General features: G+C 40.1%; 1 protein-coding gene across 2 annotated transcripts in view; it reads right to left on the bottom strand.

Moving 5' to 3' along the window:
• Asxl3 (ASXL transcriptional regulator 3) overlaps positions 1-25519 on the bottom strand; it is a 181035-nt gene that overhangs the window by 11434 nt on the left and 144082 nt on the right. For both annotated transcript variants that reach the window (XM_021214573.2, XM_029547115.1), the window contains 2 exons: positions 4742-4838; positions 1732-1837 (listed from right to left, as the gene is read on the bottom strand). In XM_021214573.2, coding sequence (XP_021070232.1) covers positions 1732-1837; positions 4742-4838 — 203 coding nt within the window. The remainder of the gene's footprint in view (positions 1-1731; positions 1838-4741; positions 4839-25519) is intronic.

Below are 25519 nucleotides of genomic sequence, written 5' to 3'. Positions count from 1 at the left end.
CTTCCTTCCTTCCTTCCTTCCTTCCTTCCTTCCTTCTTTCTTTCTTTCTTTCTTTCTTTCTTTCTTTCTTTCTTTCTTTCTTTCTTTCTTTCTACACAAGTGCATGTGTGTATATAAATACATGTATAAAAACCAGGAAAAGACATCTTATCCCTTGGAGCTTGAGTTACAGGTGTCTTCAGGATGTGTTTTTTTGTCATGTGGTTGTTAGGATCCTCATGTTTACATAGAGAGTGGTTTTAATGGCTTTTAATGGCTGAGCCATCTGTCTGACTCCACTGTCCCCCTGGTGGTGTGTTTGTATGTTGTGTATGCATGCAAATTGGGTTTTGATACTGATTTTTTCACTGACCTATGAGCTTATCAAACAGGTAAGGCTAGCTGATCAGCTGTCCCACCTTCCCAGTGCTAAGATTATAAATGTGCCATCGCAAACACTATTTACGTTGGTCCTGGAGCTTCACTGAGCTCCCCCTGTGTGCACAGGAAGAACTTAATGAACCAGGCAATCCCCCTTTGCACATATGCAGACAGCCCCTTTAAGACAGGTTCCTTCCACTTGCAGAAAAGCTCAAGTGAGATTTCTGGGGGTTATTTAACCACTAACAGGAGATGTTTATGAAATGAAACTGAGTAAAACAGAAGAAATTCCCTGAAACCATCTCTGTACCTTTTATAAAAACATTAGTCAGCACAATTTCCCCTACAAAGACCTGGAACTACAAATTAATAGCTTCTTGATCTGCATTCCTAGAAATCTGGTTGTCTGAGACAAAGATTCTTCCCAAACAATGTCTGCCTGCTAAACAGGATGCAAAGAGAAAACTGCTTTCAGGTTCAGTTCCTACCATATATACATATGGTTGCTATTGCTTACTTTTAAAAAGCATATTCAGAGAGCAGGACCTAGCCAGCAGGTAAAAGCCCTAGCCATACACGCACGATGACCAAAGACTAACCTTCAGAACCCATGCAGAAAGCTCGACAGAATGGGAAGCGCCTGTAATCCCAACCTTCCTACAGTAAGATGGGAGGTAAATACAGGAGATGCAGATGAAGGCTGCAGGTCCAGCTAGCCTAGAGTATACAGTACAATGGCAGAGACCCTGATTGATACCCAGTAGTTGTTCTCTGACCTCTACACAGGTGCTGCATCAGGATGTTCATCATGAACATACACATCATACACATATACACACTAAATTGAAAAAAAAAAAAACAACATGCATACTCACTAAAAATGTTAACTCAAACTGCTCTATACATATAAAATGGAAGATGATATCTCAGGCTCCCTCCAACACAAGAACTAAGCACACACTAGAATGGACACCTCAACTCAATATTTGCAGGGGACAAGCATGTGAGTTAAATGTGCCTCAATTACATGTCTTCAGAATATTTATTAATGAAAATACTTGGATTAAAAACTAGGGTAATTTTTATCAAAATCCACTCAAGACAATCACAATTGACTTCTTCAAGATTTCACCTGTAATTTTAGACCTAAGATGGCTTTTCATCTACATGTTATAGACCCTGAAAGCGCATTTTAAAAATTTAAGTGCTGATATGCCACTATAATTTTACCTTCAATTTCGTTCACTGGGGGACCATTGCCTTTTCTCACAGGTTTATTAAGTTTTACAGCATCTGAGGGCGCCATGGGAAGCAGAGAATTACATTTTCATTTCCTTCTAAGAGAAATAAGAGAAAATCTCTAGTACGTACCTCTCTCCATAAAACCTCTCAAAGAATTTTTCTTTCCAAGGTTCTGTTTTCTTTTCCTTCTCAATTTCTTGCCTTATTCGTAATTGCATTTCTGGGGTAAACTCTCCTAGAAAGAAATTGGCAATAAATTGAATTAAAATGCTCATGTCTTCTGCCAATTCGGAAAGACCACGTGCCGTCCAGTTGGGTAAACTTCACTGGATGTTAAAAGTAAGAAGTGTAATGATCACGTTCTTAATATTGTCCATTTTATGAACATCGCTCAAATGCTCAGTTCACGTTAGACCAACTCTAAAAATTTGGCATAGCTATTACATACGCTGGGCTGGAAATGGGACTGTATATCTACTGTCCTGGAGGAAATCATCCTGATGGAAGTAGAAGGTGCATAATGGACTATGAAATATTGTCCAAAGCTCTGTACAGGCCATAAGAATAATATATGCATTGAATGGAGAGACAGGACAGCACTTAATTTTCCCTAAGTCAATTAAAGAGGATTACATTTAGGAGTTGGCTCTTGAGTTAGCTTTTAAAGGATGATCAGGCTTATGTAAGTGATTAAATCACAAGGCACGGAGACATGAATATGCATATTTATATCCTTTTGAGTGGCCAATTCTTAGCAGAATATAGGATGAAATTAAGTAAGAAAGGAAGGCTGAAGCTAATTACCCAATGCATACTTTACACAGAGATCAAAATTTCCTTCAGGAGATAGAGGAGTACCTCATGGCATCCCAAGAGGGAAGAGCAGAGACAGGTAAACAGTCTGGAAGGACAGGTGACAAAGTGGTGGAGAAACCACAGGTCTCCTGCCTGAAGGCTGCTGAGCAGCATGGAGAGAAAGATGCAGGTTACAAGTGGGCCAGCAACAGTGGGGATGCTAACAGCTATCAGATTAAAAGTAGAGCCACATGGTACTGTCCGAGTTTTAGAGTCCCCAAGTGTGAGGGTAGGATGACGTTCAGAGACAACAGAAGGAAGAAGAGAAAAGCAAGGGGGGAAGCCTAGGTTTAGTACACAGCATTTGGAATTTAGAATGTGTAGAACAAGCTAATGAGATTTATAAATGGTTAAAAAAGACCAGGGGTGAAGGAAAGGGACCAATCAAAACCTGAAACTTATAGATGGTAGCACAGACCTGGGTGGAACAAGGCTGCTTGGAAAAAAATGTACTGTTGGAAAGAAAATGTTATGTTAAAAATGTCATTGTTTACTACAAAAAGGAGATCCCAATGGAAGCTATGAGAAGATGTGAGAATACAGGCTTAGGGAATAATCTGAAATATACTACGGACCTCTAAGGCATGTTGTTTGATATAAAATAGTGTTCAAAAAGTACAAATACAGTCAGAATAAATGGCAGTATGAGGAAAGGAAGTGACCTGTGAGGACTGAGAATGTACGAGCTGGAGGGATTACAGTCTCAGGAGAAGCTCAGGTTTGCAACCAGGGCCAGCAACTCCAAGTGAGGGAATCATGTGCTGCATTGGGTTTTAGTCTATCCAAAATCCTGGGTTGAGTTCAAAGGAAGGAAATGATAACAGAAGCTCTGGGGCAAAAGGGGGTCCAAGTTTCCTTAGAATTCAGAGCATGGAAAAGCACAATGGTTCAAACTACTGTAATTTCAAGGAAATTATGTTATATATGAAAATGTATATGCAAAATCTATGGTATGCAACATATTCTTCAAAAATGTCCCATACTAAAAGTGTTCCTCATCATCAGAGAATTAGTGTGTTGCTTTAGGAAAGGGGAGAATTTAAAAAAAATAAAAAGAAATACTCTCAAAAAAAGAAAAAAAAAACAGAAAAGGGGAGAATTGTAATAAGTGAAAATGTGAACGTGTCTCAGGGGGGAGGGGAGAAGACTTGGAAGTCAGAGAAATATAAAAAGCTCAGTACAGTATGTGAAGGTGCACTCCACGAAGGGTGTGCATTCTACAGTGTGTGTGCTCTACAGAGTATATACTCTATAGTGTGCATGAACTACAGTGTGTGAGTACCCGACAGTGTTGTGTGCTTTACAGAGTGTGTGTGCTCTACAGTGTGTATTCTCCTGTGTTTATACTCCAGAGTGTGTACACACTAGAGTGTGTATACTCTAGAATAGCACATTTACTCCATCATGATTTATGTACTTTAGCACAGTGTGTGTGTGTGTGTGTGTGTGTGTGTGTATTCTAGCAGTATGTGTGTACTCTAGCAGTGTGTGCAGTATGTGTACTCTAACAAAGTCCATCACTGCCATATGTCCTCTAGAGCAGTATGTGCAGCCTAGCATAGCATATCTGCTCTAGCACAGTACATACATTCTAATGCAGTACATATGTGGTACATAGTTGTGGTGGTTTGAATATGCTTGGCCCAAGGGAAGTGACACTATTAGGGGTGCGGCCCTGTTGGTGTAGGTGTGGCCTTGTTCACAGAAGTGTGTTATTGTAGGGATGGGCTTTGAGTTCCTGTGCTCTAGTTCCACTCAGTGTAGAAGAGAGCTTCCTCTTGGCTGCCTGCTGCAGATGGTCTCCTTCTGCCTGCTCTCAGATCAAGATGTAAAACTTTTAACTCCTTTTCCAGTACCAGGTCTGCCTGCATGTTGCTAAGCGTCCCACCACAATGATAATGGAATAAACCTTTGAAACTGTAAGCCAGCCTCAATGAAATCTTTGCCCTCTATGAGAATTGCCTTGGCTATGGTGTCTCATGGCAATAAGACCCTAACTAATAAGACAATAGTGTATTACTGTATCAGAGTGTGTGTATTGTGTTCCCGCAGGGCATGTGTATACTAACATAGTACAGGCACTGTAGCAGTGTGGGTGTATCTAATATCATGCATGTCCCCTAGCAGAGCATGTGCACTCAGCATAGTGTGCTGTAGTAAGTGTGCAAACTCTAGAACAGTCCAGCTGCTCTAGCACAGTCTGTACATGCTAATGTAGAACCTGTGTTCTAACACTCTATACATGCTCTAGCATGTCACATAATAACAGGAAACTGAAATTTACCTTCTGCCAGTCGCTGTTTCCACCCTTGTGCTGCGTATGCAAAGAATTCATTATTTAGAGCTGAAGTACTGAGGCGTAAAATTCCATCACTTCCCATCTAGGAAATAAGCCGACAAAACAATATTCCATCAGAGATAATTCAAAGTAAAAGCATGCAAAAGAGAAGCAAAAATAGAGCAATAGTGTGTGTGTGTGTGTGTGTGTGTGTGTGTGTGTGTGTGTGTATTAAGGACTGATGAAGGAGGAAGAAAACGAAAAGGAACTCAGCAAAAGTGACTCCTGGGTATCAATCGCCTGCATTCTGCTTGCTGACTTTCTGCAGAGACAATGAGTGCTATCCATGACTGTAACTGTGGGCTGACTATAGAAGATAAAAAGGTAAAGCAGTGTCAGGCAGCTAAGCATTAAGGGACTGGGTATGAAGAAGGCTGAAAGATGAAGGCTGAGGGAATGCATAGTTAGGCATGAGTAGAGAAGGACAAACCTGTGCAAGAAGTGGAAGGGCTGTGGTGTGAAGAACATAAGGATGGGGTCTTTCTCCATATTGTCAGCACCCATACAAGGAGCAAGCATGGAAGTTCATATAGGTGACAAAACAAGAATCTGTCAAATAGTTTGTGTGAGTGTCTATGTGCATGTATATGTGTGTATGTGTACTTGTATGTACATGTGTGAATACTGTGGTGTGGATGTCACAGTCAGTGAATGCCTTGCATGGTTGTTTTCCTGCTTCTCCTATGTGGATCCTGGTGGTCAAACCCATGGCATCAACAAGTGTTTTTACTTGTGGGAGCATCTTACTGCCCATATTTAGATATCATATATTCATATATTCATACTTTTATTTTTCTTTCCACACTCTATCTTCAGCCATATAAATAGTAAGCATTAAAGAGTTAATGCAATGGCTGCATGAATATATCATCGGATAAATCATCTTTCAGGAGTAAAGAGAAATATGGATTCTTAAAACACACACTATTTGTTCTAGACTGGATCCTGGAAAATCAAATTGAGAGAAGGCAGACACCAGGAATGTTGGGAATGCTGATGAGTAACTGGAGGGCAACAGATGAGATTCTTAGCATCACCTTCTAAGAAGAAACTTGCAGCTACTAAATCATTCAATATTCTGAACACATTTTATACAAGATTTCATTCACTCATGTTTCCTCTTCGTTTTTAGCATTATTTAGCAGATACACTTTAGGTGACCAGTATGAGCTTACATATCTGGTCCTTGTGTGGGCACTAGCAATGAAGAAAAAGTCACCCTCCTTAAGTTCTCAATATATGCTACATGGAGCAAATGATTCTGTTTCTTCTAGAGGCTTTCCATTCATCTGTGTTCTCTGTGCTTGGGGTGATTAACATGGATGGTCATTTTGGCAGAATCTAGAATCACCTAGAACACAAACCTCTGGACATTCCTGTGAAGGAGTTTCTAGATTGTGCTAAATTAAAGAAGAAGAGTCATTCTAAAGTATGTGAAATCACCTGTGGGTTGGCGTCTAAATGCAAAGAAGAGAATGAATTGTGAGCCAACATTCACCTCTCTCCTCGTAGCAGCAGATGCTTTATAATCAGCTGCCCAATGATGCCAACATGATGCCCCTACCATGACGAACTGTGTGATCAAGCTATGAGCCAAGATACTTCCTTAAGTTTCTTCTGGTCAGGTATTCGGTTACAGTGACTTTTTACAGTCAGTATTATGGTAGCCACGATACAGCATTATGGTCCTAACTTTTGTGAAAAATATCCAGCCATTCTATGTGTTGAATGAATAACTCTAGAATATCACTTTCAGGATTCAGTTTAACCACTGAATCATTCGTTGCTACTTGATAAGTTTCCAGTGGCTAAGTGTATGGATCAGAGAGCTAAGAGTAAAATTTGCAAGTACCAGGACTTGTCTGCTGTGTGCATCCTGTGCTCTGAGTTCTACGTTCAATGAGATTAGAAGCCTACCTCCATTCTGGATGAATCACTTCTACTGGGACACGTTGTTCATTCTGATACTACTATTATTTAGGATCATAAACACCCTGTGCATTATAGGAAAATTAGTAGCATGCCTAATTAGTAGCAGCAACTCCTCTCAAAGACATAGCATCTACATGTGTCTTCAAATATCTCCATACGTAATATGGAAGCAGAGCCATATATCAGGATAAAAATATTCCAATAACCAAAGCATTGAGTTAATAGCAGTATGGTAGCTAAGCTCTGCCTGGATACCTTGCATCTCTCATGTGGTCGGATTACAAAACAAAGATAACAAAGATCTACACAAGTGGGGTCATCCAGAGGAAGGCAGAGGCTTTTCCAGAGAGGGGAAGGCAAGAGGATTCTGGAAACACTGGACATTCACTGCATATCTCCTGGTACATGCAAAAAAAGGAGCAGAGCAGTGAATAGCATCAAGACAGCCATAGGCTCAGATGACTCAGGAGTGATGTCTGGGTCCTGCTACCAGATCTACCAGCAGAAGAGCAGGTCTGAGGATAATCACAAATGGATCTTAAAGGAGGATAGAAGGCATGTCAGACAGAGGTTCAGTCCAGCTTGAGACTGGCACAGCCTGTAGCTAACCAACCAGTTATTGCCTTTGTCCTTTCTTTCATTCTCCCTTCCTTCCTTCCTTCCTTCCATCCCTTTATTCCCCCTCCAGTAACTTGTGACAGAGTAATCCTCATATACGACACTGTAAGTGCTATGAGAGCTAGAATGACCCCAGAAGCGGTGAAACTCCACTGAGGTCCTGAAACCCATGCAATGCAAATGAACCGGGAAAATGATTGCATGTCCTAGTCCTTCTCAAGCATGTAAAGTATTGGATGTCTGCTCAGGTTCAGAGGCCTGCAAACAACCTGCAGGAACAACCTGTGAACAACTAAGGTACATGGGAAAGAGGGGTGATTGTAGATATGACATAAGCCAAAGATTTGGGGCTTTAACCTCTGGCCAGGACTGACATATTGAGTGTTTCTAAATGAAATGTGAGGTTCTAGGTTAGTGGCTTCTAGCTCTAAGTGTCTCCTTTAATTCACTTCTACATTTCATGACATTTTCCAGCCTGATCCACAATGCAGGGAATCTATGAGGCCCTATTCTAGGTAAAAGAGAACTCTCTAAACTGGTGACACCTTAGAAAAAATTTAAAGATCTATGCCTGCAAAGGTGATCTTAGGAATGTGTAAAGGCAAAAAAGGAAAGGAAGATGTGGAATCATTGAATGGTATTGGAAGATTTAGGGGACATATGATCAAAGGAACATAAATTCATGGTGCTCTTCGGTACTGATGAAGGTCTTTGGGGTCAAGGTGGCAAATACTTCGTGAGCATGTCAGAAGAAGCCCTAGCACCTCCCAGAATCACTCTAGCAGGAGTACATTAAAGAAGTCTGCCCTTGACGCCAAGAACATCTTTCAGGTAAGTTCCCAAGTATGGCCGGTGATGTGTCTTTAAGCCTGGAAAGTGGGCAAAGGCTACAAGAAGATTTCCAGGTTGTCGGAGAAAAGCTACTGCATGGAGGGAGATGAGAACGGAAGTGGGGCCTTCGCTTCACAGGTGGATTTAAAACAAATTTAGCAGGTGCAGGGCAAGTTCCCCACAAAACAAAAGAACTTGTGTAGTGAGGAGTTCGTGTGCATTCGGCACAGTGGGAAAGGCGGGAAGTATTCTGTGTTTAGGGACACACATGCAGCTGCTACAGCAAGAGCCCATGCAACATGCAGAGTCTCCAGTGTTCTTCAAAATGGTTCCTTGCTACCCTTATTTTGGTTAGCAGATGATTTGAAATTTCTCTCTGGCAGCTAATATACAGAATTTCTGTTTCACATACTCTGCCAGGCTGGGGGCTTGGTTGCTAATTTTAAGACATAAAGAAACAGCAGATCCAGATTAACTCTGACAGATTCCCAAGATCTGAGCACATGAAAATGCAAGTGTGATATAAACACACTGTAGATCATGGAAGCTAGCCCCGGAGGAAAATCATTTTCTTCTCAAATAGAAAGTACATGAAAATTAAGGTTCCCAACCTATGTGAGACAGCACAATTAAACACTGTAGCTAAAATAGGCTTAAGAAATATGTGCCAATAAAACTTTTAAAATACACTATTAATTTTATGGCCTTTAAAAATACCGTCTGAAAGATATAACGCTTTAATGAACTAGAACAATAAACATTTCTGAAAGGTTAGTTATTTATTGATGAGCTATAAATTTTGTTTTTTATTAGCCATGTTAGAAACATTCATTCTGAAAAATCTTCTCTCATGATGAAATGTCTAGCTAAGTTATTGATCAGTTGTGCTTCCTTTTAAATTAGCAAGGAAAAAAAAAAGCCTGACCAAAATGATTTCCCTAGGGAAAATAATAAGAGCAAAGAGAAATGTATTTGTGTACAGATCCCAGGATGATGCAAAGATTTAAATTCTTTCTTGATGAATTTATCATTTGGTTATTAAAACACTTTAGCTGGTTGTGTTAGTGCTTGCCTATAAGCACACTCTTAAAAGGCAGGAGGATTACTGTGAGTTTGAGGACAGGCTAAGCAACATAGTGGATTTTAGGTCAGCCTCTTTGCCAAAGTGAGAGCCCACTTGAAAAACAAACAAACCAAAAATAAAATAAAATTAAATTAAATTAAAAAAATAAAAAGCAAAGCAAAACAAACAAACAAAAACCCTCTACCCAAAACAGTGACAAAGACATTTAAGAATAGGTATGTGGCAAGTAGAATTCAAAGCATTAAACAAACACTGCAATATAAACTAATATTCAAACTCATGTTTAATAAAATAATCTTTTAATTTATTTGTGAGAGACACATACACAGAGAAACACACACACACACACACACACACACACACACACACACACACACACACGGTGTAGTGGGGGAAGTGGGAGCCAGGCAGCATCTCATACAGCCCAGGCAGGCCTTAAGTTGTATCTAATGCTGAATTTAAACTCCTGTTCTTCCTCCTTCAATATCCATGTGATGACATGATAGGCTACCAAACTTAACAGAGTCTTTCACATTATCTTCTTTGTCTTTTTTTCTGATTTTTGTATCTCTTCCAGGTGGTTTCCCTACATAGTAAGAACATGCATTAGCAGAAGAGGGAAGAGTATGCTGGGAGTGGAAACTGGCCAAGCGACAGCATTGCATCTGAAAACGCAATCAACTTAGATGTCATTCAACAGACAGCGGAGAGTTGTTCAAGGCAAAGCCAAAACCTGATGAAAAGAGCCAAGTTAGTGTCTGAAGGGAAGCAGTGTGCGGGTTTTGACAGTGTCAGGGGTGTCTCCCTGGAACTCAATGTTAATACCAACTGTGGTCACATGTGGAGGACGTGGGGAAGAGCAAGCCAAGGAATAAAAGATGACTTAGTGAGCGAGGGAAGCAGCCAAGAGGCAGTCCAATATCATGGGCAGGATGGTGGGCAACAGGACCTACTACGCCCTGGGCTCCATGGAGCATTCTGAATGCCCACTGATGGAGTCAGAAAGCTAGTCAGGATAACATCTGATATTTCAAAGGTACAGTTCAGGCTTTTTTTTGTGTGTAAATATGTTAGAACAGAGCTGACAGCAAAAAACAAAAACAAAAACAAAAAACAAGTTTCATGTGTGAATTTAATTTTTGTCTATGCATTGGATAAGCTTTGTCTCTGCATTAAAAAAGAAAAAAGAAACAAGAAGTTATTTCTAAGAATTATTTATTTTTATCTATCTAAAATGTTATTTTAACATCTAATTTCAAATATTATTCTTGAGATGTTTTATATTCTCCCTGAAAATGATTTGCTATTCATTTATTCATTGTTTCACGGTCTACATATAAAACACATACACACAACACAAAGCAGCCACATCTCCAGTTGTGAGCAGCTGTGTGGCTGGCTATTGGCCACTATAACGAACAGTGGAGCTTTAGACAAGGACTACTCAGAATCATTAATATGTAGTGATTGCTATAATTCATGAGAATGATGATAAAAGCTGTGACTCAATATGATAAGTGGCGTAGCTGTCCATACCTGTAACCCCACCCCAACTCCTACCCCACAGACAAAAAGGGTCACTAGGGCTTGTTGACAACCTAACTAACCCAGGTTCAGTGAGTGACTTTGTTTCCAGGATAAAGGACACACACACACACACACACACACACACACACACACACACATACACATGCACACATACACACAAATGTAATAAAGCTCAGTAGTTAGAAAGCAATTATATTGGGGATTGTTAAGCAAGGAAGCCTTAATTTTAAACAGTTAGGTATGAGAATATCCAAGGAAGATTACAAAAAATAAAGGAGTGCTTCTGAAGAGCCCTTGTGATAAAAAGTGAGGAGAGCAGGAGATGCTGCTGGGGGGATGAATTAAGTTCCAGAGGAGTCAGAAAATCAGAGGAAGCAGCACCATGGCTGTAAAGGAGGGGAGCGCTGGGGAAACGCTACCACAGATGTAAGGGGGAGTGTTGGGGAAGTGATGCTGTATTGTGCATGTGGTAGCACCCATCAAACCCCATAGAATTACTTAGGTCAACATAGTATGAAGAACACTGTGCAAGCTGATGCTTCCATTAAAAAATAATCAATATGCTCTTTGGAGGACAGGCAGCACAGACTGCCGGACACTACGCAGGGCAATGATTCTAATACAGGGTCATAATGGAAAGCGACCAGCTCTGACGCACTGTCACTGACTCCCATATATCCGATTTAGTTAAGAACTCTGCTGTGTGTATTAAAGTGAGGGCACTTGGTTTTCCCTAAAAAGTGAGTTTTCAGTTTTAAACCCAACTGCTAAGTTAGATCTTGTAGATGGTCAGGTCGGAAGACATGCTCAGGTTTCTCTTGCATGAGGGAGCTTTTTCTTCCAAGTTACATAAAGACGCATAAAAATGAAAGGAGGCTGTTGAAAGACAGAGAGCAGGAATCAGTAAAGGAAATGGGATCCAGGAATAGGATAAGAATGTGCTAAAGAAGGCTTTGAAAGTAATGTTTGAGAATGACTTTCAAAATTAGACTAAGCCGTTATTCCCCAAACTGTGCATTCCAAAAACAGTAATATATTAGATGACTTTAGGTAAATGAATCTTTCAAAAAAAAAAAAAAAGCTTTTCTTCTAACAAATACAGTTTGTACCTACTATTAAATTTTATTTTATTTTTTACTATAAGCATTTTGTAATATACTGGAACTTCTTATAAGAAAGAATTATGCACTGTCCACAAAACTTATTGGCCTGCAATCCTCTCACAGTGCAATTATCAATATCTTATGGAACAATTACTCTTAGAGGATACAGTCACACACCGCTATGTATGAGAAGAGTCAGGAGCAAACCACTGAAGTCTAATGCATACGTTCATGCTTCATATGAAATCCCTGTTTAGCAAATAAATGAAAACATTTTAAGATCTGAACTTGGAATAATGTTCAAGATATTACCAGTATGTGAGGATTTAATAACCAAAGTAATTATATGAAACAGAAAATAGAATCTGGAAAAAGTTATATAATGATCCTTAGTCTATTCACGAAAGAATATCAAGTTAAAATCCTGCTGCAGACGGCAGCTTCCCCAGTCCCAACTGGTCAGAGCACGGAGAGTAAGTGCCGGTGAGTTCTCATATCCAAACTAGTCATCCTTGTCCCCAGGCTCCTCAGAGAACAGTGTTGAAGACTGGATAGGAAGACTATAAGACCTGCACAGCATCAAGGCAGTCAACATTCTAGCATGGGCAGGGGAAGGGGTCATGAAGCCCTACCCTATCCACAGAGGCAGTTGATGGGTGTACAGTATAGTGTGGAGAGTCATTTTTCTTCAGGGATGTGAGCCCTAGTAGGCTGGCTGCCCGTGCTCTACTGGGTAGCCCCTGACTAAGGCACATATAGGCAGCTGTAAGTGGACTCAGCAGGTTATACATAAAGGGAACAGGAAAATAGGAGGAAGGGATGTTGGAGAGAGGGTTGTGGAGGAGATGGAGTAGGGGTTAGGAGGTGGATGGGATAAAAAGACATTGTACATATGTATGAAATTCTCAACATATAAATAAAAACACTTAAATTTCATTGCAGGCAATTTAATTATTTTCTATTTTTCCAATCTTTATGTGCACAAACAACTTTTTTAAAAATGAAAATTTCATTATAGAGACATAAAGACATAGAAGAATTTTTTTAAGTTATGTAATTTTCATCCTGTTACCCAATTTAAAAATAATGCACAGAGTCAAACTAAAATGAACAAAAGAGAGACTTTGGAGAGACAATATTATGAAAAAAAATCAACATGTAAATGGAAAAGTGGAAGGCTTTTGTGTCATAATTGTTATGACAGAGTTTCAAAGCTGATTTTCATAATAAAAGCCTCCCCTGTTCCCTGCCTAGATGATTTCTTTTCTTCCCACAGCCTGCTGCTCTTGTGATAGGCACTCACCTCCAGGAAGAACTCACAAGGTACAAAGTTCATCAGAGATGGTTGGGAGCTAGATCTGCCCTGCCCAGGAGGAGGCCACATGTCATTTTGAACCAGAAGGAATTACAGCAGGGAAGTGGGCAGGAGTACAGGGCATCTGACTAGTGATATCTGAATAAACGCATTGAAAAGGAGCTCTGAAACAGACAAAGATTCTCAGGTGGCATAATGGCAATGGGAACTGTGGAAAATGATTCTCCTTATAATAAATAATGTGTGTGTTTGTGTGTGTGTGTGTGTGTGTGTGTGTGTACTGTATGTGTGCATGTATATATAAGCACATATTATATGCATATACACATACCTATTTTCCTTTTGAAAATCTACTTTGTAAATAACTTAAGCACCTTGCTAAAATTATGGCATCCAATCCATGCATTCAACTCTCTTATGATTATCAACCCGATATTGGGGAAACCTTCCCATAGAATAAGACATGTGGGGTAGTAATTTCTGGTCTTAGTGACCAGGAAAATAGATTTTTTTCTAACAGGACTATCAAAAGTTTTTCTCATAATTTCAGTTTTAAATTTCAGCACATATGTAATAGGGAGATGGTTGTCTGAAGAACATAGAAACTTACAGAAAGGAAATGGCAAAGGAAAAGCTCAAGATTGGGCAGTAAATGAGCTCAGTTACTGAACTAGGAAGCCTGCATTAGATTTAGTTACTCTCCACAGCAATATTATCAGAAACAACAAATACTGGCCAGTGATACTGTCCTATATTTTTAATATTCTGAGCCCCCTTTAAATAAGTTGTCTGCCCTCAATTTGCCACACAGAGTGTGCTAATTTCAATAGTACCTCAGCAGCCAGTTCAGATGAAAAGTAGCCTGTGGGAGAGTCGGTGACGAATAAATAAAATAAAGACAACTAAAGACAAACATAAATACTCTGACATGAATCTTTAACCTAAAATTAGAAAAGTAAACTTTGATATTCATGGAACATCCACATCATGACAAATTGTAGACAGCTGTTGCTCACACCTTGGGGCCATTTGACAAGCATTTATGAGAAGTGGTGTTTTCAAAATGACCTAAAGGCAGATAACAAAATCTGAACAAGTCTTAGCAAGTAGGAAAATGGATACATATAACATTTTTCTATTTATTTTTTGAGATAGGGTTGCTTATGTAGTCCAGGTTGGCCTTGAATCTCATATATAACCAAGGATGATCTTGATCCTTCTGCCTCCATCTCCAGAGTTCTAAGATTACACACATATCTTGTGCATATTTATTAAAAGGCAATATCCCTTTTAATTTTTTTTCCAGTGTTCCCTCTGTTGGAGGAAATGGAGAAAAAGCAGATGTTCCATGCACTCAGCCATTAAACTGAACATGAGTGCTCTAGCTGGTGAAATGTAAGCTCATGTTCTCCCAGAGATAAAATAAGGTTGTGTTATAATGTAGTGAGAACCAGTGAGTCACTGTTTCTATTTGTAATACTCTGAACAGCTGTGTTTAAGGGACTATCTATTAGTCACTCCTTTCTTTAGCAAACACTTCCTCAGCATCAACTACGCACCAGGAACCATGAAATGGACAGACAGCTTCTGTTCCCACAAGCGCCTGGGCCCGGGAGTGGAGGAGAAAAGGACTCCATGTCGGCAGGACAAGAGAGGTCCTTAGAGCACAAAGGATGTCAGAAGACGCTCCTGACGCTGACTCCGCTCTGCCCGCATTTCCTTCTCCGGGGCTTTTAAAACATTTTCTCCCTCCTGAATCTGTTCCAGCCTATGCCCAGTTTAATGATGTCCCTTTCTCTTTATTGTTTAATAAAACCAAGAACCAATAATAATAACAACTGTCGTTAATTTAATGCAGGCAACAACCCCAGTCACATTTTGTATTCATGCCTATAACAAAATCCCCCGGTAGCTTATAAACAACCAAAATTGATTTCTCAGTTTTGGAGGCCACATGTCTAAATATGCAGTGTCTGTATACATGGGGTCTAGAAAGAACCATTTCTGGGTTCACAGATTGCATTACCTTGCTATCTAACTTTAGTCAAGCTAACTTGATTATCATCCTATCAGGCTTTCAAAGGCCATGCCTAATGCCATCATTATTGGAGTTAGGATTTCAACATGTATGCTATATATGCACACACACACACACACATTTGATATATACATATATGCTATATAACATAAATGTACAGGGGGGATGCATATGTTTAGTCCAAGCATCAAGGCAGGATCTAGTCCCTAAAAAGCTTCCTTTTGTATTATACCCAAGAGTTCTTCTCAGTCACCATGTAGGTATTGTAGGTATTCCTCTTGGTGAGGATGGATATGCTAGGAGCTGGGAAATAGGAGCTGGAAGCTGTCAGACAGGGCAGGGAGCTGAGCACTCTGGTCATGCAGAGAAAGGATGAAAGTGTTTGGCACCCAAGGGACAGCACCGCAGCAGGGTCACCCATGCTTCTGCTGTTCCTTTAATTCTTTTTAGGTGGACATTTTTAGCCCACGAAGCTCATCTCTCCACAGTTCAATTCCATCATCAGTAAATTTGGAATCACTAGTAATTTACTTCCGAGTTTTAGTGAGGAGTAAATGAATAAATACACATAAAATGCACCAAATAGTGCTGGTTTAGAGACCATTCTCAGGAAGCTGATGAAGGGCTGATGATGTAATAAGCTTCAGGTATACTGAGGAGCTCGGGACAGGAGAGCTGATGTCACTGACCACACCTGTAGAAACTGTCAGGATCCAGAAAGCATCTGGATCCTTTATCGGAACTCAAGTCCCCTGTACCATGTGTGACAACTCCTGAGTTCAGACTGGTACCACTCACTCATTGTCCTGACTAAAGAGCAGCCTGCCTCTGGAGATGCGACCTGCTTTCTTTCATTTCTATGTACACCATCAATCTCAATGGATCAGATCAGGTTAATAATAACTATTTTGTGGGAGAGTAGGCAGGAGAAGTGTGAATGTGAGGCCACTGGCTACATAATGAGATCTTGTCTATTGATTAATATTTGTGAGAGGATGTGACAGACCTCTATACCATTGTAAAGTGCCTCTAAAACACTGGTTGTCTCATTTTCTTAATGCTGTGACCCTTTAATACAGTTTCTCATGTTATGGTGATCTCAAGACATAAAATTATTTTAACTGTTACTGTAAGTAAACTCACACACACTATTAGCTTCCTAGGGAGAGGAGTAGCCCTTTAAGTGTTGATGGTTTCATAGACTCAGGAAAACAAACTGCACACATCTGGTGTCATATACGGATATAAAGTGTGTGTGTGTGTGTGTGTGTGTGTATTGTTTAGGCCATGAAAGTGAGTAAGAGATCTTAGAAGAAGAGGGAAACAAAGGGCCAACACCTATAATAGGAAAACTGGAGGGAGAATAAAACAGACAATCTCAGGGGCAGAAGCTCAAGTGGGAAAGGAGCTTGTCTGGTAAGCCCTGCACAGTGGCCTCAGTTCTCTCCTGAGCCAGAGACACAGCCTAAAGTCTGAGCCCTACAGAAACTGACGTATGCTCACTTAAGCTGCCCAGCCCGATATGCTGTGGCATACAAGGCAAAACTCTAGGCAGGTGAGGAAAACTCAGGTGATTAATTCTTTATCAGTGAGCAGACACTATTTGTTGAAAACCTGTCTTTGGGGGCACACATGCTTCAGTTTAAAGAATGCAGTGAGAGAATATAGGATGTCATGTCCTATGGGTTATGAACAGCAGGTTTTAATCTCTAGGAGGTTAGCTGCTTTAACAATACCATTCAATAAATTCACTTTGGAGTGTTTAAAATGTGTTAGTGTCTGGTACATCATGCGATCTATCCTAGTGTTTGTGTAATCCTGCCTACTGGGTACTTTGGTTAAATGATCCCATAAAGAACATCTAAATACCATGATACTATTACCTATTGTCCTTTATGTTTAGTAAGAAAGAAAAATGGGAAAATTAAGGTTTAGCTTCTGCCTCCATCATCAACACTTGCTGCTGCTGCTGTGTACAACATTCCTCCCTGGGGCATCCATGTCTTCAAAGTAGGTCAATGAGCTACAGGCAACCTTGAAATTGGAAGGCACCAATTCCTTCTATTAAGCCTAGAACAATTTAATTGTTATGTACCAGAGAGTTCCTCTAATCTTCTGAAAGAAAGAAAGAAAGAAAGAGAGAGAGAGAGAGAGAGAGAGAGAGAGAGAGAGAGAGAGAGAGAGAGAGAGAGAGAGAGAGAGAGAGAGAGAGAGAGAGAGAGAGAGAGAGAGAGAGAGAGAGAGAGAGAGAGAGAGAGAAGGGAAGGGAGGTGAAAGGTAAGGCGAAGGGAAAGGAAAGAAAGGAAGAACAGACTTCTGAAGTATTTGAGCCACTCCAGCTCCACTGTATTCTCCATAGCTAAGTCACTCAGCTGTTACACTGGTGTTGGAGTTTAAAGTCAGAAACATGTGCTGCCAAACCCACTGCTATATCTTCACCATACTCAGAAGACCCAGTTTCTTAACAGGTTTGTGATGGCTTGTATATGCTTGGTCCAGGGGATGACAGTATTAGGAGGTGTGGCCTTGTTGGATTAATTATGTCACTGTGGGCACAGGCTTAAGACCCTCCCCCTAGCTGCCTGGAAGTCAGTCTTCCACTAGCAGCCTTCAGATGAAGATGTAGAACTCTCAGCTCCTCCTGCACTATGCCTGTCTGGATGCTGCTATGTTCCTGCCTTGATGATAATGGACTGAACCTCTGAACCTGTAAGGCAGCCCAAATGAAATGTTCTTCTAACAGTTGCCTTGGTCATGGTGTCTGTTCACAGCAGTAAAACCCTAACTAAGACAAGGTTTTAGTCCTGTTTCATTATTGAAACATACACTACTCCAAAGTTAATTAGTTTGAATTTATATTAATAAACATAAAAGAACTTAGCATCCTGTCCAATAAATAACACCCCAGTATTAAATTTTATAAGAGTAAAATCACTAGTAGTCATTTAGCAAAGGCTTGCTTTGTGATCTCTGTCTTCTTTCTTTTTCCTTTAAATGTGTTTTAACTTAGGAATGGAGCCACTGCAGGTGCCTCGGCTGCCATAATTTCATGATCACCTGAACTCTGAGCCCAAACAACCCCCCTTCTTTATGTCATTTCTGTCAGTCATTTTGTCACAGCAACAGAACATAACTGACATATTGATATGAACAGTATTTGTTTTGATAATGTACTGAATTCCCTAGGCTATATTTCCTACCTGCCTGCCTTCCTTTTCTTTCTTTCTTCTGTCTGTCTGACTCATTGAATGAATGACTGCTGGTCTGTCTTTCTATCTCTGTCTCTATCTCCATCTCCCCGTCTCTGTCTTTTTGTCTTTGTCATTCTATTTCTCTCTAACCCCCCTCTCTCCCCAATGACAATGTCCTTGATAGGTTTGGCTGACCTTAAACTCACAGAGATCTTCCTGCCTCTGCTTCCCAAGTGCTGAGATTAAATGCATGTGCACCACATTCAGGTCTTCCCTTTCTTAAAACAACAACATGATTTCATGTATCACAGGCTGGTTTTGAACTCACCTTACAGCCTAGACGAGCCACCCTCTCCCAGTAACTCTCCAGGGTCAGTCAGTCTCTAGTATGCCAAGATCACAGGCGTGCACTACCATACTCAGGTAGTCTGTCTTCCTTAAATCTCATAATTCTTAAATATGTCTATGAATCTCAACAGAGATGCAATACTATATAAACAACCAACACTGGGAGAAACTATATGGATCTAAACAGTACAGCCAGAGAGTCTATCAGATGTTTCTAACTTTGACATTGATACACAATATTATCATGTACAAGGTTCACAGTTGGGAACTGTATAACTGAGAAACAATGAAAAAAAATCACTTTTTTTTTAAACATTGAAGGTGGATTTACTATTTTGTTTTTGGCTATGACAGTGGCGGCTATGGCAGTATCTGAGGGTTGAACACCTCCATAAACACTTACTGACATAATGCTGCCTGGTATCATGATTTCTGCTGTTATGTTTTAAGCTCCTTAACCTGGAGTAACTCTGTCCTACCATCCAGGCTACAATGGACTGGACCGTCATTGATGTCAGTTCTCAGGACAAAGTTATTCTAGAGAGGAACTCTATAATATTAGATTACCAGGTAGTTACCTCCCCCATGTGCTGGAGAAAGCGACAGGGTCTCAATACCAGAACACAAGTCAGGAGAGTAATAGTGAGGTCCTAAAACCGGACCGCTGCAGAGCAGAGGCCAGTGCACTTCTAGAACTTTCCCTCCCAGCAAATTTCTTTCCTGCAATTGGGCCAGACCAAAGTAACACAACCAAAAAGGGGTACATTAGGTAATCTATTCAAAGCTTACCACTTTAAAGACAGTGTACAGTTCACTAGAGTAAGGAATTCCATTGCAAAGAAAACTCAAAACCACAAAAAAAATGTTGGACCACAGACTAACAACAAACCAAGGACCTAAGAATCTTATAGATGTAACCATTCTGTCTCAAAATACATTTTTAAATTCACAAAATGAAATGCCAATCATAACAGCAACAAGCATCTAAAGGGTGGCTTTCATGTGTAACAAGCTCTGCTTTCATTGTGAATAGAAATAACACCTAATTTGATACTATGTTACAATCAGCACAATGATAACATGTTGTCAGGCCACTGTTCCTTCACGTCCCCATTTCTCCAAACTGATTCTGGAACTGCATACATGAGAGATACTCCTGAGAGATAAGGAAATTTCATGACAAATGTCACTGATAGCATATCCCAAAGTTGGGCCAAGCAGATGTCTTAGCACCCATGTCAAAAACCTGGGCATGGTGACCTAACATAAGGCGAACTTGGGGATTCTCCAGAAGAGGGACAGAGGCAGAGGGATCAAGGATTCCACAAGAGAACCCACAGAACCAATGAAGCAGGGCTCAAAGGAGCTCTCAGAGACTGAAGAGACAATTGGGGAGCCTGCATGGGTCTGACCTAGGCCCTCTGCATATATGTTACAGTTGAGTAGCTTTATGGTTTTGTGAGACTCATAACAATGGAAGCATGGTTGACCCTGACTCTTTTACCTGTCTTTGGGGAAAAAGAAGGAAGGGATGTAATGTATGAGAGAAGAATAAATTAATAAAAATAAATAACCCAAGTTCATAAAAAACCAAAAATACAAAACAAACACACCAACAAAACAAAACAAAACCTGGACATGGTAGCATGTGTGCAATTCCAGCATTAGACACACAGAGCCAAGAGGGTACATGGAGCTCTTTGGCCAGATAGATCAGCGAAATGGGTGAGCACTAGGTACAATGAGAGACTCTGCTTCAAAAACAAGGTGTAGAACAACTGAGAAAGACATATGAAGTCAATGTCTGGCCTCCACAAGCGCTTCTACACACACACATTTGTGTACACACAATACAAACATACACAGAGAGAAACAGTATGAGGGGGGAGAGCAAGCTCTGGATCCTTCTACAGGAAAATGAGTATCCCCTTTCTCAAACTCCAGAATGTTTGAACATGACTCCCCTTTGAATAAGCTTTAGGAACTAGATGTTCATTTAGAAATATTACCTTATTTTTTTTTCAAACTATAGCAAGTTGTAGCCCATAGAATTGCAAACCTAGAATAGACTTTATCAGGTAAGCACTAAATAGACATATTTGTAAGCTACAATTTAATGAGCATCAAACTATGGTTAATGGCAAAATTAGAAAGTAGTCCTTGGATATTTACAAAATTATCACCAAAATGTTATTAAATATTTTGAAATTCTGACATGAAAAATAGTGATTCATTTTATGAAAAGATGAAGTCTCTGTACACAAACTATTTTGCCTTTTCACTGTTTTTTGGAGGTTCTGAAGTAAGCATGAGATCACGTGTAGGGTCTGTCCATGGCTTTTGTGACACGGAGGCTGCATCTGGCCCTTCTTTATAACCTGATACTCCTCTCTTTGCCACTGTCTTAAAGCTCAATAATTATATGTTCAGACATTTTAAGTATAAATAAATCATAACTAAGACAATTAAGTTATACAGCTTAGGTTGTTTGTCGAAATTTAGCTAAAAATTACTGTTCTTTAAATATAATAATAGAAAATTACAATTTGTGTTGAACAAAAATGAGTAATTTTAAAGGCACACTAAGGTTTTCAATAGTTACAAGTCAGCATATGGACTACTCTCTTTAACAAACCCTTTGAACCAGATGCTGTGGCTTCAACTATAACTGAAGGCTGCATAAAATGGGACTAACCTATACATGTCATTTAAACTGAGCAATGTGATAGGAAAGAGGTGTTGCTGAGCTCTTTTAATACATGCATGTTCCTGTGTGTTGGTGGAACTGGGCAAGTCAGTGTGTCAGGGCATTATGAGTATCTTTGGGGAACTTAAAGTTTCAAAAGCAGGAGAAAGAACAAAAGTCATCTAAGAAAGGTTTTAGAGGAATTTTTTGTTGTTGTTGTTCTTTTCCTACTTCTGATCTGCCAAACTCTTCTATAAAACTCTTCTTCAACTAGCATGGTGGTATATATCCATACTCCCAGTAGGGGTAGGATGGAAGGAGGAGGCATCAGGCTCACTTTGAGGCCATCCTTAGATTAGGCAGAGTTGCTTTTGTGTTGTTTTTTTACTCCTAGCACCCATGAGGCAGAGGAGGTGGGTCTGTGAATTCAAAGCTCATCTGGAACCAGTGAGTTCAAGGCCAGCCAGGTTTACACAGAAAGACTCAAAGAAACAATATCTTAAGGTGATCCTTGGCAACATAGCAAGCTTTAGAACAACCTGAGATGCCTTTCAAAGAATGTGTTTTTAATAATAATAAAAACAAGAACTTAGGAAGCCTCTGTAGACTCAAATCGTAGACTCTGTAGATCTCTAGGATGACCGTGGTGATCTGAAAGAAAATGGCTTCCTCAGGCTCGTAGGGAATGGTACTGTTAGGAGGTGTGGGCTTGTTGGAGGAAGTGTGTCACTGGGGATGGGCTTGGAGGTCTCAGATACTCAAGCCAGTGTGGCCCTCTCTTCCTGCTGCCTGCCAATACAGATATAGAACTCTCAGCTACCTCTCTAGCACCCTGTCAACCTGCATGCCACCATGTTTCCTCACTATAATAATGGACTAAACCTTTGAACTGTAAGCCAGCCCCAATTAAATGCTGTCTTTTTTAAGAGTAGCCATGATCATGGTGTCTATTTAGAGCAGTAGAAACTCTAACTAATACAATGATTAAAAACATATTTAAAAAGCTTCTCGTCTTCTTAGACTATAAAAGGCAACAGTAACAAAGACAATTGAAATAAACACGGGTGTGTCTTATGAGTCCATTGTATACCATATGGGTTGAATGGCCCGTAAAGAGGAGGGAAGAAAGAGTGAAGAGGGTGCCGGAGGCATTGTCTGTCATGCTTCCAGAGAGGGCTACTGACTCAAAAGACAAGGCAGGGCTCTATAGCTGAGTGAGCAGCAACTTGTACAGGGTGAAAAGTTTGTCTGTTTTTCAAGGGAAATATTAAAGTAATAAGAGAGAACCTTGGACTGTTTTTAGAGCTAGCACCAACCACATCTCCTTAGGCATGTTGTTAAAGTTATTAAAATACAAGGTCCTAATGCTTCTTCCAGATCCAAAGTCATAAGATGTAGGGAGTCTGAGGAATGAGAACCCCTGGGTCCAAAGAAGTATTAACAGAAATGGTGAAGAATCTGGCTGTACTCAGGGTCAAAGCCAAGTGTGTAACTCCGGTGATTCGGAGACCCGATGAGGAGGACTGTGACCTTTGCTGGTTCTTGAACTAAAACATATAATACACACTGCTCAGGCAAGCCTCTAAAATGAACTTCTACTGAAAACTCAGAAGGCAATTATGAGAATAGCTTTAGAAAAATGAGAAATGCCACTTAGAGTTATTTGTGGGAGGGCTCAGTTTCCAGGGTTAAGGTGGGTAAAGAGAAAGGAGAGAGAGGACCTGTGCTTAGCACACAGTCACATACCAAGGAAAATTGCTTCATGACCATATGCCTTCCAAATGACTCAGGAGACATGCATGCAAGTTAAATGCCTGCTGTGGTCAGAATAGAAACCAGAATAGAATCTATAGTTTTGCATGAGTTTGATATATACTGAATTTTTATGCTAGGAATGAATGTAATCTGTAGTTTTTAAAAATGTATTTTGCCATATGTTCAGAAACTTTTTACAAAAGTTCATGAATAATGTAACTGCAGTAAACAACACTGTAACATTATAGGTATGTTTCTGTGTGCCTGTCTGTCTGTCTGTACATGTGCTATATGAATTCATGTGCATATGTGTGTCCAAGTGCAGTCACCTATGCATGCACATGTGGAGACCAAAGGTCTACATTAGGGATCCCCTCCAACCTTCTCAACTTCCGTTTTTAATACAGGGTCTCTTCCTGATTCTGGGGCTTGCAAGGTCAGATGAACTTTCTGGCCAGTAAACTTCAAGGACTTGCTGTGAGAGCATCCCCAGCATAGCAATTACACACGTTTATTATAACACCCAGCTTTCACATGGGTGTAGGGGTCCAAAATCAGGCACCACTCTTTTAGAGCAGGCACTTGTCCCAGTAAGCCATCTCCCTAGCCCAGGTTGCGGTACTTCTAATAGAACTCTAGAGGACAACAGTGTAGCTGATGATGAGCTACTAGGAGAGAAGACTCAGAAGTCTATGTTCTACCAGGTAAGGTACGAAAGCACCATGCTCATGCTGTCTACTTGTGTGGCTAAATGTGAGAGGAAAATTGTGGCTACGTCTTAGACAGGTTTTGGGAGGACGCTGCTATAGCAACATAACCTGCAGCTTAACTAAAGGCACTCAGAAAACAAACCATCAAGTAAGTACACACACACACACACACACACACACACACACACACACACACACACACACACACACGCACACTACTGGTTACCATTTCAGAAGTTTTTTGAAGCTCTGAATCATTTCCTAATACTCAGAGATAAACATTTTATGGTAATCTGAGTTAGTCAGAATGTCTCAGGAAAACTAGCTAAGGAGACATCAGAGGGGCTTTTGTTTTGAAGCAGTCACAAGGAACCTGATTTTGTCAGCTAAGATTATAACACACAGGTGGAATGGGGAGCACTGTGCAGTATGGAACATGATTAAATGAGTGGCTTTTTCCCCAGTGACCTAGATCCTTTCATATTTCCGTCTCCATTCTTAGGCCTGCAAGCAAGCAATCTTAATGAATGTCAAAGCTTATTTAAGTGTGTCGCTGTAAATACCAGGGGCAACAATCATTTAGACTCTAAAACTATAATGCTATTTGCCTGTAAATGAAAGAAATCGTTAAATACAATTATTCATATCCTATTTCTGTCATTAATTAAAAGGTAGATTTCTAAAGTCAACATTTTTATAAGAAATGGATGATATGTAAAACAAAAAGACACAGACATTCTTTATGATTAAATACCATGAAAATATGTCTAAGGAATATGAAAATTCTAATAAGAAGATGGCAACTGTAGGCTTACCAGTGAGTCTCATGTTCTGGCCAAAATATTGTGTATTTCCATTTTAATTATATATCTCAGTTTAATAAGCAAAAGATTTCTAAAGGATCATCTATCACTTACAAAATAGAAATCTGAGAAGTGGAGAGATCTTTATTTCACAGAGAATAAAAATGTAAGGATGTGGGGGTGGCGTCTGCTCTGGCTCTACTGCAGTTCTTTGCCGCAGCTGCAGGAATGTGTAGAATTTTAATCTTTCTGACAGAAGTTTTGCACTGCAAATGTGGTAGTGGAGCCCCCAGAGGACCTCCTGGGTCAGGGATCCCTGAACAATGCAGTTCTGGCTCTGCTCTGATACTCACTTCACTACCTGGCTGAGGGCTGAAGGTATCTAACCACGCCATGTGCTCTCACCCACAGGACACACACAATAACCTGACTGTGCAAGCAAGCAAGCCAACATCTCATTTTGTTCAAACAATCAAGTTGGGGGATGGCTGATAGAATCCAAGCTGCTTAAAAATCAGTTACCAGGCCACAATTCATTATCACAATAACTAAAAACTGCTTCCATTAATTAAATAATAACCATGTTCAGACAAGTAAAGTATTCATCATTTGGGAATTTGAATTATCCGTGGTATGGCATTCATCGTGTAATATGAATATAATGCAATTAATATAAACAATATGCATAATTGGGAGGTCAATGAACTTTTGGAAGATTGTATATATTTTGAAAGCAGGTTTCAGGCATATGGTAGAGAATCA

The sequence above is a fragment of the Mus pahari genome, chromosome 15, assembly GCF_900095145.1.
Source record: "Mus pahari chromosome 15, PAHARI_EIJ_v1.1, whole genome shotgun sequence".
Taxonomy (NCBI): Eukaryota; Metazoa; Chordata; class Mammalia; order Rodentia; family Muridae; genus Mus; species Mus pahari.
The sequence above is the reverse complement of the archived record's forward strand: the minus strand, read 5'-3'. Positions and strand labels throughout refer to the sequence as shown.